Source organism: Taeniopygia guttata, chromosome 5 (genome assembly GCF_048771995.1).
Source record: "Taeniopygia guttata chromosome 5, bTaeGut7.mat, whole genome shotgun sequence".
NCBI lineage: Eukaryota > Metazoa > Chordata > Aves > Passeriformes > Estrildidae > Taeniopygia > Taeniopygia guttata.
This window is the reverse complement of record NC_133030.1, coordinates 15,650,849-15,670,998: the sequence shown is the minus strand read 5'-3', so window position 1 is coordinate 15,670,998 and position 20,150 is coordinate 15,650,849. Positions and strand designations below refer to the sequence as shown.

The 20,150-nt window shown below is 37.3% G+C and overlaps 1 protein-coding gene across 32 annotated transcripts in view; it reads left to right on the top strand.

Moving 5' to 3' along the window:
* Positions 1-20,150, top strand: part of SOX6 (SRY-box transcription factor 6) — a 374,330-nt gene that overhangs the window by 339,073 nt on the left and 15,107 nt on the right. For 28 of the 32 annotated variants that reach the window (XM_072929673.1, XM_072929674.1, XM_072929672.1 and 25 more), the window contains 2 exons: positions 1,831-1,939; positions 18,138-18,371. In XM_072929673.1, the coding sequence (XP_072785774.1) occupies positions 1,831-1,939; positions 18,138-18,371 (343 nt within the window). The remainder of the gene's footprint in view (positions 1-1,830; positions 1,940-18,137; positions 18,372-20,150) is intronic. The other 4 variants (XM_041716789.2, XM_041716794.2, XM_072929670.1 and 1 more) reach the window with 1 other exon arrangement.

Below are 20,150 nucleotides of genomic sequence, written 5' to 3'. Positions count from 1 at the left end.
GTCCTTGATAAAGTTATTTTTCATTCTCTCTACAAGTAAGCCAGATCCCGTCCTGATGATTCAGGTGTATTGTTACATTGTACAACACTTTTCAGCAAAATATTGTGCCTCTAGTATTGTAGTGCCTTTCTACAGTCAAATTTTATTTGTAACTCTTTCTCTTCTCTTGAGTTCCTTTGTGTATATAAGCTCCTTCTTCAACCATGGATTTTACAGAAGAAAGCAAGTGAAGTAATTAACCAAATACAAAATGCAAAGTTACTTTGTCTGACAACTGGGAGATTCTGAGGATCTTTTTGAAATGTGTTTAGTACCTGAAATGCCTCAGCTGCATGTTGTGGCAAATCCAGTGTCAGATGGAGCTTTCTTTTCCTCTGCAAATTAAACAGAGAATAATTTTAAAAAATCCATGGCTGAAGGAACTGAAAGCATGAGGAATCAAAACATTCCTCCCTTTTCCTGATGGGGTTTCATGGCTGAAACACAACAACAATAGAAAAATAATAATATTGGAAAGCAGGAGTAGTTGGAGGTGGAGCAAATGAGGAGTCAAGACCGCGTTTTGTCCTGAAGAACATTTCCAAGTTTCTACCATCTTTTGGGAGAGAGTCTCCCAATGTTTTCTCCTTGTGTCTAGCAGGCACAGCACAGAACTAGGTCATTGAACAATAGACTGAACAGCAGTCAGCACTCTACTTCTGCATAATGCATTAAGTATAACATGGAGAAACTGTTCGTGGAGCTGAAAGCTGGTATTTCACGTCTCTAAATTCAAGCTGACATGACATTTAATATTGTTTCATAGTAATGAACAACAAGGTCTCATTCATTCACAAGTACAACATAATGCCAAGTTTAATCTGAAGAGGTAACAACAAGGCAAGAGGGAAAACATGCTATGTTCCTTCAAATGAGAATGCTAAATTAATGATAACCATTGAACACTCTGCCACTGATACACAGCACTACAGAGACCACTATTGAGAGACAATATTACACTGCCTTTAGAGTGCCCTTGTCCAGGAGCGAGTGAGGAACTGGGTTCATGTATAAAATACCTTTCAGTTTCCACTTTCTGGTTCCAGGTTTCCTATGGAGGTCTCCAGCTCTCAAAAGCTTTCTTTTTTTTTTTTTCTGGGAGTGGGCATTCATTTTTATTTTTAACTTTTTTTTCCTTTTTTGTCTTCTTAAATTCCCTATTCACTGAGTTAAAACTTAAATTTCTAGACAAAATAATATTGGTTCTGTCCTCTATTATTCCTTATTTAAAATATTTGTCTTTGAAAATCCCTGCATAAAATTCAGACTTGTGTTTTCACAGAGGTATGAATGCAAACTTAAATCTCAGAGTGAGGAAAAAGTCCTTTTTTTCATTAAAATACCAGTGCATTTTAATACAAACTCTTCTTTCAGCTTCTGAATTTTCATGTTTCCCAAATGCCGATTGTCTTTTTCAGTTTAAGTTGGAGAATAAGTGGAAAGGCAAAGTGAGCAGCATCGATCAGCACTGTGTGCTGCCAAGAGTGTTTTGTATTTGCATGTACAATCGTTTATGCATTATGGCACTGCAGATCAAAATAATCTCAAAGTTTCTGTATATGTTTCACATTTACAACTGATTTTCATAAATGCAAACATTCAGAATCTGTAAAAAAAAAAAAAAAAAAAAAGAAGAAAAAAATTGTCCCTGAGCTAAAATTCTAATTAGATGCGTTCATTATTTGTTCAGATTTAAAAATTAAGGCATGTATCAATGCATATCCATATGCATTGGCATATAATGAGAACTTTACTATATGGAACATTAAGAGTCCTTCTGTTCTTTTCCAGGAAAGAACAAGGTTTGAAAATTTAGGCCCACAGTTAACAGGGAAACCCAATGAAGATGGAAAAATTGGCCCCGGCGTCATCGATCTTACAAGGCCAGAAGATGCAGAAGGTGAGTTGCAAGTTTGACCATGGGCTATTGAACACTGCACCAAAGGATGATGTGGCTGAAATGCTGCCAATGTCATAAGTACTGCCTATGTTACATTCCAGGGTAACATTTGATCGATTTCTGTCTGAATTTGTGAGATTTTAGTAAATCCATCACAAAGTGTGGAGACATGAAGAGGACTATGTAGCCCTTTTGGCCCTTCTGCAACACAACTGTCTTTCTCCCAAGCAACTGCCAAATAAGTGTTTGCATTTTACACTCTTACTAAAATTTTAGGAGATATTGAGGAAATTATCTCAGGAAGGATAAATATTCACCTTTTTTTTCGTGTTTAGCAGTTTTGAAGAAGGTTAGAGTATTTTCAGAAACCTACCCATCATGCACCACCTATTCAAGATTTAGCAAGCAGAATTCCATTCATAGGCAGCTATCAAATTATAATGGAAAAATACTTCACATTTTCTGTATGAAAATGTCTTTTTCATTATATAAGCCTTCATTGCACTCATTTCAGGGAGAGTTTTATATATATATCTATATGTTTCAAGCCCCAGGTGGAAGTCAGTGTTCGTCAGGACTGAGCTGACTTTCTAGCAGGATTACCATGCATGCTCTGGAAGTAAATGTCACTGGTATCCTCTCTATCCTATGGCACATATACATATGTAGGAGCCCTACCTGTGAAAAGATTAATTATTCAGAAAGAATATTATGCAGGATTTTGCCCCCCTCAATTTACTTCTGTTTGAGATTTTAAACGGGGGAAATTCTAGTTATGGCTTACGAAGGTTAAAATACCTCTGAATTTTTCCATTAACATCCAAACATCTGACAAATCTAAAGTCTGCTTTTTAACTTGGATCAAAAGAATAGGACCAGTAAGCTATAGGGTGCTATTATTTATGAGCTTCATTTATTCATCCTTAATACAATATTATTGGCCCCGGATGTATCACCTGTAAACAGAAAAAAAACCAAACAGAATATAGACAGAAAATAACTTTCAGATGGGTGTTTTGCAATGAAAAAAAAAAAAAAGTAACCAGGAGATATAAGCTTTTGACCAATCAGTTATTTATAAAGAAGCAGTCATCCAGCAGCAATGTTTCATATTTCAATATGTTGAAGAATATTTTTTTTTTTATCAGTTGGGGTGAAAAGCTGCAAAGGGATAATTACAGATACACAGTGACTGGTTTAGATGATGTCAAGCCTCTGACCCCATTGTTGGTTTAGCTAATTTCCTTCAATTCATCCATTCTCTTCCTAGTGTCCTTAATTTAGTGTCTTGATACCCCTTGTGGCAGTGGCAGCCTCCCCTGTTACTGGATAGTGCAGAGAGAAGCTTTGCCATGTGTAACCCAAGCTACAGTGATGTGTGCCAGTTTAGGGGCAGTGTGCATGTCTTTCTAGAGCTACTGGAGGGGGCACTTTGAGGCATGTTGTCTTGCCACATTAGAAATCCAAGTTCATGAATGGATTCAGATTTCCAGAATTTGTTTAGCAGCCAAGAGGTATCTCTGGAAAAGATATGCTGGGTTCATAGTGCTGCTGATCTGGAAAAATCATTTGCAGGAGTTCTAAATTGAGTTGCTTATTTGTCCTTCTCATTGTAGACAAGGTGAATTTGGATGTTAGCTGCATTGAAGAAAAATACGTTCAAAATATAACCTGAGTTTTGCCCCTTATATTTGGCAAGCAAGCTAAGAGATGGCACTTCTACCTAATGTAATTTACAGTGGAAGTGCATTGCAGGCAGTGCTGCTGAAATATCAGCAGTTAAATTGTGGTCTCTGATATCCTGTACCACGCTACAGATTCTGTCCAGCTTCTAATTATTGTGAAACTATTACAGATCTTTCTAGGTTTGTCAAAGGTTTTTATACATCTTCCTATTATTTTGTGCTTCCAAACTTCAGCCCTGGGTTACTATGAAACTTGAAAGCCTATTCTGTAGAATCATAGAATCATTTCATTTGGAAAAGACCCTTAGGATCATCAAGTCCCACCTAGCATTGCCAGATTCACATGAATCCATGTCCCAGAGTGCTACATCTTTTAAATACCTTTGAAAAGGATGGTGACTCAGCCTCTTCACTGGGCAGCATGTTCCAATGCTTGACAACTCTTTTGATGAAGAAATGTTTCCTATATATCAAATCTAAACCTGCCCTGGCACGACTTGAGGCCATTTCCTCTTGTCCTATTGCTTCTTCCTTGCAAAAAAATACTGACCCCACCTCTGCAGCCTTCTTTTGTGTTGTAGTGATAAGGTCCTCCAGAGCCTCCTTCCCTCCAGGCTAAACACCCTCAGCTCCATCAGCCTCTCCTCACCAGACCTGTGCTCCAGACCTTTCACCAGCTTTGTTTCTCTTCTTTCACCTCCTCTAAGAATGCCTTGCTGCATTTCATTGTGTTGCCACAGTCACAATCTCAGCTGAATGTCAGAGGTTCCTAATAGGCACAGTCATGTTCTTCAAAGGCTTCATGTGTTTCACACCTTCCTTTCTGTATTGTCATTTTTACTTTAAATCTTTCTCTCCCCCCTCCCCTCCTTTTTTTAGATACTGTTTGAATGCAGGTCGCTGTAGAAATCTTTAGCTAATATTTCTGTGCTTTATCTGTGCTTTTACACCTATAAAACAAGGAATAAAGATTTCTGAAGTGACATATTGATGGCCAACTTTTGATACCCTGTGTTTTCTTGTCAAAAATACATCCAGATCTCTGAGGCCCAGGTGCAGTTGTGACAGAGTGAGTGGATGGATGTTAGATCTGCCAGGTGGTTTTACTCTCGTCACCAGAATTTTAGGACTTCAGAGTTATGAAATTCACTACATTTAGGGAAGATATTAACAATTTGCAGAAAGATATTAACAATTTGCAGAGTGTTCTTTTAAAAGGGTGGTAGGGGCAAGTGTAAGGATGGGGCAGTGGTGTAACATGTTTTTTCCTGAGCTAAGGATTCCAAATTTAGTCCCACTGCTGCCCATAAAGAGGGGGAAAATGCAGTTTGGGTTGTATTCTAATCCCCCCCAGTGGTCTAGAGCAAAGGGACTATGGAAGTGCAGTTCCACTCCCTGCCTACCTGTGCATCTACATTTCCATAGGAAACCAAGGTGTGCAGGGACATGGTGCATGTCTGTCCATCCCAGCAGGCATTTGAGACAGACCAGATCTGGGAAGTGCTCCTGATTCCCATAGTTTTGACACAACATTTAAGGTTCATGTAATTTGTTAGAAGACATATCAGACTTCTGTTTTGTGGAATGCCTTTGTAACAGTATCTAGCAATGATTTCTCTTTTCTATAACATATGGTGGTGATCTGAGTCTGACATGATCAGAGTCATGTTTTCCTGTAATTTTAGGAGTGCTTGTGGTACTGGCTTATTGACCAGAAGCTGAAGCTACAGGTGGTTTTTTTTTTTTTGAGTCATGAATTATAACTATTGAAATTCTTTAAATTTAGAAATTAGACAAATATGGAATAGTATAAAATGTGATTTTTTTAAGCTCATTGTCCCTGCCCAGTGTGTGAAAACCTTTTTAAGATTAATTAAAGGTAAGATTTAATTAATGGTAGCTAGTTGTACTTTCAGAGATACAAAGTTGTCTTCAAAGTTTGTGTTGCTCATAACGAGCTAACAGTCATCTGAATGGAGGCCTGAAAATCATTAGCAAGAGTTTTATACTAAATATAACATAAATTAATATTTCTATTACTTCCTTAGCCACCAGCAGGACTGAGCTAACTATATTAAAAATCATGTTCAAACTGTATTTAAAATATTGCCACTTATTGTGACACCATTGATGAATAATCCACAGCTGTTAGTCTTTTATCATTACCTGAAATCCCAGTTGCCATGCTAAAATACATGATACATTTATAGTTAATGAAATGCAAAAACATGATTTGAAAGCCTCATAATCATTTGGTGACTGGTATCCAAAATTATAAACAACAGTCAATCATAGAACTAAACAAGATTTTTTCCCCCCTGAAAATATTGAAACTTTAAAGGAAACATTCTTTCTGTAGGTGGCTTCATAATTTTGTGCATTTGAAGTTGTCAGTGCTGAAATATAGCAGACAGGGATGGGCACACCAAGACAGCTTTGAATGTAGCTGTAGCTTAACCCTATCTTGAACTAGACTGACATATATCAGCTGACCAGCGTGTGTAGAGTGTAGTCAGGAGTCATAGGTAAGCCCTGTTTAAATTTCAGGTCAGAAAACCTATGTAATACCAAAGTATTTAGCATACTAAATACTTAAGTATCTAGTTCTCAGTTAGTGAGAATATTGGATGATATGAGTAAGTTTTTTGGTTTGAGGTCTAGAAAAAGATTTTCCTTTCACAGATGCTCACTTTTGGGAGATCTTTTGAATTGTAAAATGTTTTCAATGTTAATGGATCTTTCTGGTTTTGTGGCTGTAGTCAAATTCTTGGAAATTTGTAGGAAGTATGTTAAATTTTGTTTTCTAGTAGATAGAAATCTGCAGGGTAGACCTAACCTTTCTGTTGACAATTACTGATTTTACCTTAGCTCAGGTTGCATTGTGGTTTCCTTCAGCAGTTGTGTTCAGGGATTCAAATTCCATTAAGACCTGATCTTCATTCATACCAAAGAATTGGATCTATTAAAATGTAATTTTCTTGATTGGATCCTAGGCTCAGAGCAAAAACATCTGAATGTTATTGTTTTGCCCCTATCTCACTGTGAAATTTTGTAAAAGAGAAAAAACTTATCTGTGGCTTGTTTTCCTTATTGAAAATAAGTTGCATTGCAAAACGAAATTAATTTTTAGAAAGCAAAAAGAAATAGATGAAAATGCCTTATTAGTACTTTACATTTAGTTCCATGTTCATTCAAGTTGATATTTTACAATCAGGGGCTTGTGAATTAAATATTTGGCCTCACAGTTGTCCATTTGGGAAGACATACAAGAAGAGTTCTGGGTCCTGTTTTGATGTTTTCATTCACATTTTTCACACTGTAGTTTTCTTGATTCTCTAAACCTTGTGTTTAGCACTTGTTGCTTCTTTCTTTGATACTATTCTACCAGTGTGTGGTAAGCACGTACCTGAAAGGTACTGAAAGGTACTGACATGTCTGCCAGTTTAGACAGAAACAGTTTTAAAGGATACGGGGAGATCTGTCTCTCTACTTTGTCTGTATCTATGTATTTATCTTTCCTTGTATTAGACTAATGAGACTTTTAGAAGTCTCTCAGAGGATAACTTTTGCTATGAAACCTAGCTGTAAAGTCAGTTCTTAGAGTCTTCAGCATGGGATTGGCATCAGCCCATCTTGTTAAATTCATTGATTTAGTGTCTGAGTCCTTAGTGCCTGTGTCCTCCTTTGCAGTGCTCTCTGTCTCTTACTTCAACTTGTAAATTCCTTGGGTTAAAGACTGTGGGTTTCTACATATCAAATCATGGCTTGAGATTATACAGATTTAAGCTTTATCTGTATGTTCTTGGTATCTGAACCATGCTCCAAGTAAATTAAACTTGCAAGTAGGTTGCAAGCTGGATAACAATTGGTAATTGACTGGTTTCAGTAGTAAAGCCTAGCTTAATGTTATTAATTCTGGTTAAGTTTTTGTTCTGAACTAGATTTTGGACCTCAGTCCAGGCTCAGAGGAGAACAAGCTGACCACATCTTTTAGAAGAACGTATTCCAGTTCATCAGTAAGCTTAAGAACCCAATTCTGCAGCATGTCAGATAAAGGGTTTGTTGTCCAACATACAAAGACAATGAGTAGCCCAAGATTCCCTGCAGTTAACAGTCAACAGTCTGTCTTTTCCTGTGTGGGAAATTAGCTCTTCCCATTCATATTTGACTTGAGCTAGCCATGTTGCAAGGAAAATTGTAGCAAAATGGGAGATTCTACCTGTCCAAAAGCAAGGGAAATTAATGGTAGAGAAAGAAATGGTGTTTGGCATCATCAAATATATAACCAGTTACCAGAACATGATGAAAAAAAGAGTAGATGTAATTGTATCAGCAGCAGTGAGTGTGGAATCTTGTGAAGGAGAGGAATGATTTAAGTGAGAAGGACAGGGAGGAAGTAACATGGGCAAAACATGGGAAAACTGAGGTACAAGGGGAGCACAACGTGGATCTCTAAGGCTGAGGAAAAATGCCACCAATTTCTGTCTGTCAAAGTGTCATTTCCTCGCTGTCAAGAGAGCAGACATCATGCCCAGTGCCTGGGTTTTGCACACCTATCAGGTGTTTTAGTAAAGGAGCACCTCTACCATATGCTCAAAGCCTCAACAACTCATACACACTCAATAGCAAATAATTGCTTATACAAAAGGGTGAGGGTTTCTCCACTCCTTCAAAAAAGGTTGGCTATGAGCAGCTGAAGAAGCAGGTGATGGGGAACCATACATTTACAGGCAGATCAACCTTGGCAGGCTGCCAGGATGATCCAAAACTGTGAGGTAACTTATTTAACACCCTCCTGTGCAGAAGTGTAAACAGCAGGTAGCACAGGCAGGGTAAAGCATCACCTACTTTTGTGACAGTGCTTCATAAATACCAGAGGAAAGAATTCCTCTCTGCGCCAGAATTTGTCGCACATAAATATTTGTAATAGTTGCTATGGCAGTTGAGAGGAGAAAGATGAAAATCAGAAAACAGTGAAAGCTGTCTGAAAACAAAGAAATGTATCCTGACAGTAAGCTCAAATACTGGAATTTTTATTGCCCTGAATTCTTGTTATAGGCCTTTGATAGCAAAAACACCACCCCAAAACAAAACAAAACAAAAAAACCCCAAAGCAACCCAAATCCAATAATTGTATCTTTATATTTAAAGATAAAATAACTTACTATATTAATAAAGCCAGATGCTAAAATGTGGCCTTCATTAATTGTAGTTGCCATTTTTAACATCCATGAATTTGATTGTGCCTTATTCTTGAGCGATATCCTTAAATTTTCCAGAATAACTCATAACAGATAGGAATCTGGGAGGAAGTACTTAGGCATGGTTTTTCAGTTATGTTGGATGAGATTCGGTGCTCCAGCCCCGGAGTAACTCAACACCTGCAGATGGGATAGGAATAAGATGTCTTTAAGAACCACCCCATCACTTTTCTGATGGCAAACACTCCGTGCATCTCATTGTTGCCAGCATCCCTGTAACATTTTAGAGGGGAAACTGAAAAACCTGTGTGCTGGGAGTGTGTGGACTGATCTTTTCATAGCATTAAAACTTATTCCTCTCAAGACATTAATATTTAACATATAGTATGTTTCTCATTTTCAGAATAACAAATCTGGGTATCCTCCACAACTGTTAACTTTTGATTTTCAATTGCCTTAGGTATTTTTTTTCTACTGCTAAATATGAGGCTTTCTTGTCTGACATTTCCAAGCTACAGTGATTTATTCTTATGGAATAGTATCTTTATTTTAAAAAATTACACTTAAGATTTTTGATGTTGTACAATTGACCACTTTTACAATGCCCTGAGTTTTACATAGGAGTGCCTAATAGCACAGTTATAACTAAGACCTTTTCACAATTTCCATTATATAGCAAAACATTATTTTCAGGAATTTAGAAGGTGGCTGTAAAAGCAAATGTGGGCTGCAGTTTTGCACAGAAAATCTTCACCTATGAGAAAATTATTGTCACAAATGCTGAAAGCATCAGTCAGTACGCATAGCTATTTTTAGGTGGACTGACTGAAAAATTAAATTTAGCCATTCAGTGGTTTAAAACATTTTTTCACACTCATGTACAGCCACCAGGTGTAAAACACCCTGTGGTCCTGATTCTCTCAGGGTTTCTTGGTAGTGCTCCAGTATGACAAAAGAAGCTTGAATCTCCATAAAATAGTGTAAAATTTCCAGGCACAATTGAATTTGCAATTGATGGAGAAAGCCACCATTATATCATACTCAGTGAAGGAGGGAGGAATCTTGACCTTCTTCCTTAAATCCTTGAGCACAGGGAGTGGAGCAGAAATATGAATACACTAAGGAAAGAACATCATATATTCTGGCTAAGCACGAGCAATTGGTACAGATTCAAATAAGCTCTCTTTGTACAACCGTCTATTTTTCTTAGTCTAAAACTGTTTTCTCCTTCAGGAGCCTCAGTATCTCAGAAATAGAAAAGTGTTTAGGATCATTTGCCTTTCTTCCATGTACATATGCAAAGTGTCTAAGCAAGTGCCTAGCAAACAATTTGCAAGGGGAAAATATTTCCTTAATTTCTACTTTGATTTAATTTCACAGGATCAGTGGTCCAAAGAGTGTATAGTGTGAGCATTGCGGTGTCTTCATAAATTCTGCAAATAATAAATGATTGTGTTTTCAATTTGGCAGGGGTGGTTTCACAGGAATTAAAAAAAGGAATGATTTGTAAATTTTCATGTAAACCTCTATTGCATGGTAAACACTATATTTTTTATCAGGTAAATGTGGTCACATATTGAGACCCGCCAGTGCCATATTTGTAAAAACGTCTTCCTGGTTTTGCTCACAAATCCCAAATGCCCAGGGGTACCTCACTTGAAAAATTAGCCTGAAGAACAGCTCCTGTTAACATGCTGATTTTTCTTCTTTCTCTTCATGTTATATTATTTACTAATTACATTATAATTGTTGTAATATGAGCACCCCATGTGAAAGGCAAGAAGAAATGGCATACACATATCCTATCCCCAGCTCCTTGCTAATTACTGATATGACAAGTGAAAACTGGATGGAAGGAATTAGTTATATTGATACAAAGAGTTATGTTGCATCATTCAGAAGGTGACAAATTATTGAAGATTGAATGCAGGAAATGGGTCACTAAAGCAGTGGCTGCAACACATTTTAAAATCTTTTGCTGAGTATTCTGCATTTCTTTATAACACGTAATTTGAGGGAGGTGGTTTTGTAAAACACTCTCCCATTGTTAAACATAATTCCCTTTTACAAACTACACTGTACTTAAGCTTTTAAAAATCATTGTTTTGGTAAAGAGCATGTGAGCAAGCAATGAACAATGTTCAGCCACACCTTGAACAATGCATCCATCAAATATGAAGTCAGACTGCCTTTCTCTGTTCATAATTCCCATCTGTCATTTCTCCATCTTAAAACAAAACAAAGCATTGACTGAAGTATGAATGGATCACTATGGCCCTTGTTCAAACAGGACTTTTCCAACAAAAAACCTTTTAGGGATGACTGAAGACTGCAGAATTAGCCCCTGTCTTTTAAATTAATGTTGTGTTTTCTGGATGTTCCAGGTGACACTCATGTCATGAGAAATTTGAAATGATGTGAATAACAGCTACCCTGGCAGTAAGGCTGTTATTTTTATGGAAACATTTTTATGTTAAATAGATTAGTGTGTTCGTCTTTGTATTGCTTTGACTTTGAATATGATTAATATAGTAACGATAATTGCTTAGGTGGTAGACCAGCTGGTTTTTTTCTGAAAAATCAAATCAAATCCATAGATCTTATCAAATACCTAACAATAGTTGTTATTATTTTTTCTCTTGAACTGGGCTGTTTCATCCATGATTTTCCTTTCTGTGGGCCTCTATTTTCCTCATCTGAGTATGAAATAAAATATCAAAGGGAAACAGCAACAGTGTTTGTGGATTGAATAATGTAGATTGTTGTTATATCTGATGACTGGCAATCCCTTACTTCTGGCATCATTACTTAAGCTTATAAACTTTCAATTTAAATATGATTCATATTTCTTTTCTATCAATAACATTAATGTCAGAATGGGGTTGTTAGCATTTAATTAATTATCTGTGAAGGGTCTTGAAGTCTGCAAGTGGCACATGATTGAAAAATATGATGACACTTAAACACCCCCCCCAATTTATAGTAGAGGCTGCTTCTTCATCCCAATTTCTCTATAGATGTTTCATGGATCTTCACAGAGTAACTCTTATTTTAGAGCACATGTGTGACTATGTCAGCCACCAGGAGCTAAAGTCAGGCCTCAAGCCCTAATTAATTCAGTTAATATCCCATGTAATTTGAAGCATTATTTTATTGTTTTAGCTCTAGTCCATGCCAAGTTTCCATTAGGATTAGCTTTGCCATAGAATGTGGTCAAGAAATCTAAACTGTTTGTGTAAGCCATCAAGCAAGTAGCTGCATTTAGCAGTTTTAATTCATTTATAGAGCACAGACTTGGGCAGGGCTGGCTGTGAAGCTTGGGTGTGCTAGCAGCTTATTTAGAACTATTGTTTTGGTATTTATTAGGGCACTGCTAACAATTCAGCTTTAAATACTGGTGAGCGAACTGGTGGAGCTGAGAACAGTTGCTTTGATTTCACACACAGCAGATATTTCACTCTTAATTTTAGCTTTAGACTTTCAAATGGGGAAAGATGTATATGCAGGTTGCGAGTATGACTGTGAAAACTGGTGCTGTGTTTTAATTGAGATTAAGTATTTTGCCTGCATATGTAAAACAAATGTACTAAAAAAAGTAAACTCACTGCCACCAAAACTGAAAACAAGGCACTCTGGAAAATATATGCTGATATATAACTGGCTAGAATTTCCTTCATTTTGCAAAGCCACGAGCCACATGCATCAGCTCACCACAAAGTCATTAGGTCTTTTTAAACTCAGATGAAAAACATTAACAAATACCACAAAAGGCTTTAGTATGGCCCCTTTGTTCATTCACATATGGCAGTTTATAACTCCTGCACCACTTGGGTCGTGTGTTTGTTTAAGCTGCCTCCATCAGGCCAGCCCTGAAAGAACAAAAGACATCTTGAGCGATCCTAAGCAGGAAATGGGCTAATCTAAACATGGCTTGTGACACTATAAGTAGAATAGAAAGGGGAGGGATTGATTAGTCATTAATGTCCAATTGACTCCATATGGATGTTGCAATAATAAGGCCTTTTTCAGTGCAGTAGCGGAGTTATTGAATTAGAGGTTTATGTTTCCTCAGAGCTGACCTTAGGGAATTCCCAGTTGGTTCTTCTTGTTGATGTTTTAAAGAGAATGGAGTCTCTTAGCAGGGAAAAGGGAAGTCTTATCATAAGGAAGTGTTGCTTGGATGTAGCTATCCTGTGCTACATTATAGTCTCACCTTTTAGTATTAGTGCATTTCAGAACCCTTGCAGGTGAAAAATTTTAGAGGCTATTTAAATATTGCAGTATTTAATGAATTGCTTGTGGCTTTCCCAGTTTTTCTCCCCATTCATTCACTGACGTGCAGCCTGTGAGAAATGTTCAATGCTCAGATTGCAGCTGAATAATATTTGTTTAGCATTTGGAACAAAAGCCGCCTGACAAACAGAACATTTGTGTCACCCCTGTTCCAAACCTTGCCATGTTTCCAAGTGGGTACTTTGCCAGTGATGACAAGACATGCCAGTAAAGAATGAGAAAATCTGAATGGTGTTGGGGATGAAGAAATAAGAGGCAGGCAAGGGGCAAACAGATACATGTTATTCTACAACTGCTACATGTCGCTTAGATTACAGCAAATAGCAGTAATTCTTGTAACTTTCTCTAAAACTGATAACCCAAAATATTAGTTAAATGACATCTCTTGTGCTCTAAGCTTGCCAAAGCTGCTTTTTCCATTCTGTTCTTTCCATATTTCTTTTTTTTTCTGTTTGATTTTAACTACTGCTATAAGTTTCACAAAGGCTGCATTTGTCTGTATACATTAAGAGCAGCACAGGGCACTACTAAGCTGGTTTTTCATTCTCTCTGTTTTTATGGCATGTCCATATTTATGAGTAACCCATCTCTTGCAGTAAAAGAGTGACTCCTGTTTGCATGTTTGTCAGGTTCTGTTCTCTGCAGTGCTGCCTGTATTAGCACAGACAGGGCCAAATATTTTGGAAGTCACAATCAGTCTTTTCCAAACTAGGTAAATATGTCGCCTCAGCTTAATGAATAACTGATGATAGGAGCTTTAGTACTAACCAGTCATTTTCATACCAGGAACCTAGAAAGACCGTCTTTATTTCTATGTATCCTGTCTTGGTGTGTGTCCATGGAAGATGACCTGCAGTACATACTCTAGATTAGCCAGATCCATTATCTGGGGGAAGTCAGGGGAAATGTATCACTTCAAACATGAATCAATGGCCATACTGTGAAGAATAGTTAAGGAATAACTGTGTGACTGACAAAAATTTCTCTTTTGCTGCCACATCTTTTCTCTCTTTTCCTCATTTTTTCTCAGCCTTTTTTGCTCCTTTTTATCACATCTATTATTTCTTTTCTGGTAACTTGGAAAGGCCTGATCTCAAGTTTTGTTGTAGATGATGTGCAAAACAGAAGGTAAACCCACATCCCAGTAAAGACAGTAGGATTAACCCTAATGTGGCCAAGATTTCAGGAAGCATGCAGAAGGAATGATGTCTGTCCTAAAAAAAAAATTCATTAGTAAATGTAAGAAACTCAGATAAAGGCAGGATTAAATAAATAAATAAACAATGTAACAATTGTTATTTTATGTTTCTTAACATTTATTTCATATGACGATGTTTATCTTTCTGGATGATCAGACTCTTTTATCTTTCTAATATTCTCTGACTAGAGAGCCCTTTAGAAATGAAAATATTGTTGGAAATTATTTTCATGAAGCTGTAGCATTTTTTAGATTTAGTCTGTGGCATTTTCTTTACCTCAATATTGCCCTTAGAGCAGTATGGAATTCAGCTTTCACAGAGGGGTTGTCTGCCATATATCCACAAAAAAGATCACTCTTCTTTAATCTGATTTTAGTTTTAAATCATCAAAGTTATGACAAGTTGTGCAAATGCAAAGGATCTAAGAGGTAAGGCAGTGAGCACTTCCAGAAGCTGAAAGTGTAACTTTGGGGAGAGCCCCTGTCTTTAGACCAAAATATAAAGTTCTTTGCCAACTAAGACACTAGGGCAGCCAAACTGTACTTCTTTTGCAATAATTATAAATTCTGACCAGGCTCTTTATTCTGATTCCTCCTCCTGTGATTGCAGTATGAACAGTAACTGGCAGATAGAGCATTAGTTGCCATAGAGAGACAATTTCCAATTCCTTCTCTTGTCTTTCCCTTCGCTAGTAGTACATTTCCATTTTATCTGTTATTTTAGGTTCATTAGTAATTAGAATTTCCTGAAAATATTTTCAGAAAAAATTAAAGCACCTATTTCTTTGAGATTGCATATGCATTTTCTTTAAAAATTCCAGGTGTCTCTTTGAGCCTCCATCAGTGCTAATTATCACAATAGGAAAAAGCTCCATACTTCTTAAAATCTGCTGAGATTGTTTTTATAGGGCACAATAAAGTAAAAATATCTGCTTGACAGGATGAAGTACCTAAGAGCAACCAGCTTGAAAGCTTGTTCCTATGTGTTTCAACTTGTAAAACCTCACTGGGCATATGTGTATTTGTATCATTAGCACCTCATTTCTAATCTAAAAATGTACTTAGACCTTCTGACTTCCCCCATAGAATCCCATGCTACAAGGACTATTTTATTGTTTTATATGCTGAATATAATTCTGTGGTTCCAAGACAGAAGAGCATGAAGATTACATTGCTTTAGTTATTTGCAGAAATTCATTTTGCAAATGCTTTTGTGATGGCCTATAGGTCAGCTTGCAAATATTTCCCCAGAGATCAAGCTCAAAGAACATCAACTCTTTGGCTGTTTTTTCCAGTCCTTCAAGTAAGGACTTGTATAAAGCAGATGCAGCCAGACTTGACCTTCTTGGGATGGTTGTAATTTATTACTCCAAGTAAGAATTGTTTTGTAACATAACTTTGCTATGAAAACAGATAATTTATGGTGGTTTTCTGCCTTCTTTTTCTTTCATTTTTAATTTGTTTTATTTTCATTCTGTCTAGATTACATCCAAATTAGAAAGCCACCTATAATGTTGCTCCCAGTAAAACTACTCTTTACCTGCATTAGGATTGAAAAGTCCAAAATTCTGTTAGAAAGGGCTAAAGAAAAACTCTTCCTTAGCTGTAGTGAATAAGTACCTTTGGGAAAGTAAAAGCTGGAAAGGCACGCTATGGATTCAAATATGTCTTTCCTGTGCTGTGAGTAGAGCAGCTCAATAACAAATTATAACTTTTGCATAAATAATAATTTTTTTTTTGTCACCACCTTCCTAATTGCCCACATACTAGTAACATATTTTTCTTACACTATCTTAAAGGGTAGAACAACGGTTACATGCATATGTTGGACTTTTCTCAAATTATATAGTTCTTCGTCTCAATAAATATTTCAGCATTGACTTACTATGTTTGCAGCTTATTTCAGTTTCTAAATAAATACATCCTCTCTCAAAAAATGGTATCTTTGATATGTTTATAGTCCAAGGATTTTGGCAACAATGAACAGAGCCTCATTGACCATTCACCCCCCTCAATTGGTCTTACCTGCAAAAACCACTCTTCCCTCTTGCAGCCAAAAGCTGACTGCAGCCTCCTGTAAATGCAGAACACCTGTGGCACGGTGCTTAACTTAGAACAGTGCTAAAACAGTTTTGCAGCTCGCATTTGCCACAAACCTGTCTTCTTTTATGTGCACGCATGTTAGTATACAAATTGCCAAATTGGTGTCAGTTGTAAAGTAATGGCATGGGAGGCATCATAAATTACCGTGGTGATCCTCAGGAGAAGACACTGCTGTATGTGAATGAGTGTTTTGCTCTCAGGGTAATGTATGTCTTCATCTGGCCCAGTAGTCAGCATATTGCCCTGTGTTGATGGATATAGTCAGCTTGAAACTACACTACATTTCACTGCACAATAAACATGGCTGTCAACACCATATAAAGCAAAATCAATTTATCCTGTATGGTCAGTGCGTTTTAAATGAAATTAATGTACTGTGGACCTGGTAGCAAAAAGGTAGTATGTTAGTTATGCATCCTCTACTTTAGGGCCCCTTTTTCATGCAAATGTGTTTCTTATATAGAATTTTTAAAAAGGTATGCCTATATAATGCTTTCACTCTGAATTAGGAAAATTGATTTTTGCACAACTAAAACTCGTGCCTGTATTCAGTAAAACTGCAGTGTTTTGTTTTATGTACTGTAAAGAATTAATCTTATATTATTTGACAAATAAATTCATGTTGGTAGCTGTAATAGTTTATATATAAAAAAAGGGGGCCTATTACTGTACTAATTTGTTGTCAAGTATCTTGCCTTTTCAAGGTATTAAGTTATATGACCAGTTTGATAAGGTCTAAGACTGTCACTCTCCCACTGTAAACACTTTTTGCCTTTTTTATAGCTAAGGTATAACTCTAAAAACATATTTTATCATCACAACTTTCAAATTTTTTTCCAGTAAAAGCATGCCTTTGTCATCTGTTTCTCCCCTAGTAATTAGTTCTACACCTCAGCTCTGTGATCTCTAAACCCTCATGAGGCTTTGCTGTTTGTGGTCAAGAAACAGGGCTGGATGCTTTCAAAATCCCAGTTAGGGCTGGCATGGGCAAGCTGGATTGATGGCAGATAAAGACAGGACACTGGGATACACTAAGGCACAGCAAGCATAGAGGTGGAGTGCTTGTCTCCCACTGTGGGAGGTTCTGGAGGTTCCAACATGCTGCATGTGTATCTGTTGGAGGCAGACAGTTTTATTACATATATGTGGTTCAAATGCTCCAAAGCACATCTAGAATACAAGTAAAGCAGATGCAACTTTAAAATGTTCAGATGCTCCAAATAAAATCTGATCCATACAAATGGCAGCATGTACCTGGTGCACTGTGTAATTTATTTTATGAAATGTTTGGCACGTGCTTCCCTGCTCAAGCAGCAAAGTCATTGTCATTGGCTCATGTCAGCAGGCCTATATCAGTTTGGATTCTCAAATGTAGCTTTTATGTGAGTTTTGTTGAGCATTCAGAGAATGTATTTTATGGTAAAGCCCTAAATGGAAACTTTATCAAATCACCATTTCTTAAGTGGAGAAATACTAGTGCAATTTGTTTCTACAATATGGTGTTGGGTCATCTCAGATGGGCAAGCCTGGCCAGCTACACTGAGACCACTGGTTGGCCCATCTCTCTCTCTCTCATAGATCTGGCAGCAGGGGGAGAGAGATAGAGAGAGAGAGAGAGAGCAAAAGAGGCTGAAATAAGCAGAGCACTGAAAGCGCTTTCCTAATGCACGTAATAATGTTTTGCATCCATCTTGTTTCCTCCTGCCCTGACGTTACAGGGAGTAAAGCAGTGAATGGCTCTGCAGCTAAACTACAGCAGTATTATTGTTGGCCAACAGGAGGGGCCACGGTGGCTGAAGCCCGGGTCTACCGGGACTCGCGGGGCCGCGCCAGCAGCGAGCCCCACATCAAGCGGCCGATGAACGCCTTCATGGTCTGGGCCAAGGACGAGCGCCGGAAAATCCTCCAGGCCTTCCCCGACATGCACAACTCCAACATCAGCAAAATCCTAGGTAAGCGCGAGGCAATGGGCAGCAAGTTGTGTCGGCAGGTTTAGGTTGGATGTTAGGGAGAAATTCTTTACTGGGAGGGTGGTGAGGCACTGGCACAGGTTGTCTGAGAAGCTGTGGATGCCCCATTCCTGGAAGTGTTCAAGGCCGCGTTGGATGAGGCTCTGAGCACTTGGTGGAAGGTGTCCTTGTCCATGGCAGGGGGTTGGAACTGTCTGGTCTCTATGGTCCCTTCCAGCCCAAACCATTCTACAGCTCTATGGTCTTCTCTAATTTTAGCACATATCTTTTTCTGGGAGATGTTCACCAAAATTATACAAATGAAGATTCATGGCTTGTTTTCATTTTCATTCTCTTTTCCCTCTCTGCCCCTTCCCTAATACTTTTTATTTCCAACAGCAGTCACAACATGCTTTAAAACTTAGTAGCATTGAAAAGGAATGATTTGTGAAATCTCTTGTAAGGCTGTGTCCCAATAACTTCAAGATCCCATTAGAATGCACCTGAACTACAAATCGCCTGAATGCAAAATGGGACTTGCTAGAGTAAATACCGGAGTATAGTTAAAAAAGTACAAAATCAAAATCAAAATTATGTCAGACAGTGCAACGTCAAGAAAGAAACTCGACACAGTTCGAAGGACCAGTACATGCAAACCTCACATCCAAAACGATATTTGGTTCAAAACATTGCAAAGTTCAAAAAGCTAACCACTAGAAGCATGCAATTAAAATATTGCCTAGGTAAAAGACTCCATAGTTAATATTTAATTTGTACAGATTGAGACAATCGGGGAATATTCAATGGGTTTTATTTTGCCACTGTGCAAATAAATGGACTCATTTTTGAGAAATTTTGATTTGGTTTTTAAGACCCCTCCAGAGAATTAGAAACATACGTGAGAATGAGTGGTGAAATGTTAAAACCTATATTTGCTTTTTGAGTCTTTGAAGTGAAAGACAGATTCCAAACGTAGCTCATAATAAATAAAAGTAAAAATCAAGTTTCCTCTGTAATCATTTTATTGTAAACTCTTGAGTTCAAATACAAAGTTTGTTGCATGTTAGTTCAATCAGAGGCAAGAATACATAGAAATAAATGTTACTTTGTCCTAAAACTTCCAAAATCTTTGGTAGTTCTCATATTTTTGTCTACCATATAAGTGAGTTATATGAATAGCCTTTCAGTTTTGTATAAAACCTTCACTGTTTCAGTGTTGGCAGCTGTAGGGAATCTATATTATTTGTGTGCATTCTGTGAAAAAAACTATTAGGAGCATAGTAACTGTATTCATTAAAATGTAAACTTCCAGCATAAATATTTCAGAAGTGCCAGCAATTGAGTGTTTGTTAACCATGGAATTAACCTGTCAGTATCTGCTCTGCCACAAATAAGTCTGTGTCCATATAATATCTGTGCAACTTTTCCAGGACAATGAGAAAAGAGACTGAAATATTAGAACTGACACAGAATATTGCTGGCTTCGGATAATATTTATACAACTTTTCCATTTGTTGATGTATGAAAAATGTTGGTAAAAGAATAGCTTCCACCCACGTTTACCACAGCTGTAATCATTTTATTCATCTAAAAGACACCAAAAAGCTATTTTCTGCATTTCTTATTCCTGTCTCTGTTCAAGTGTTTAGATAGCTCCTTACAAACAATACAAGAGATCTGAATACTTTTGCCTCTTCCTGTGTACACTGTGCTAATTTTAAAACATTTTTATTGGTGCAGATTTCAGTGAGAGTTTACAGTACCTGAAGAGGTGTATATAGT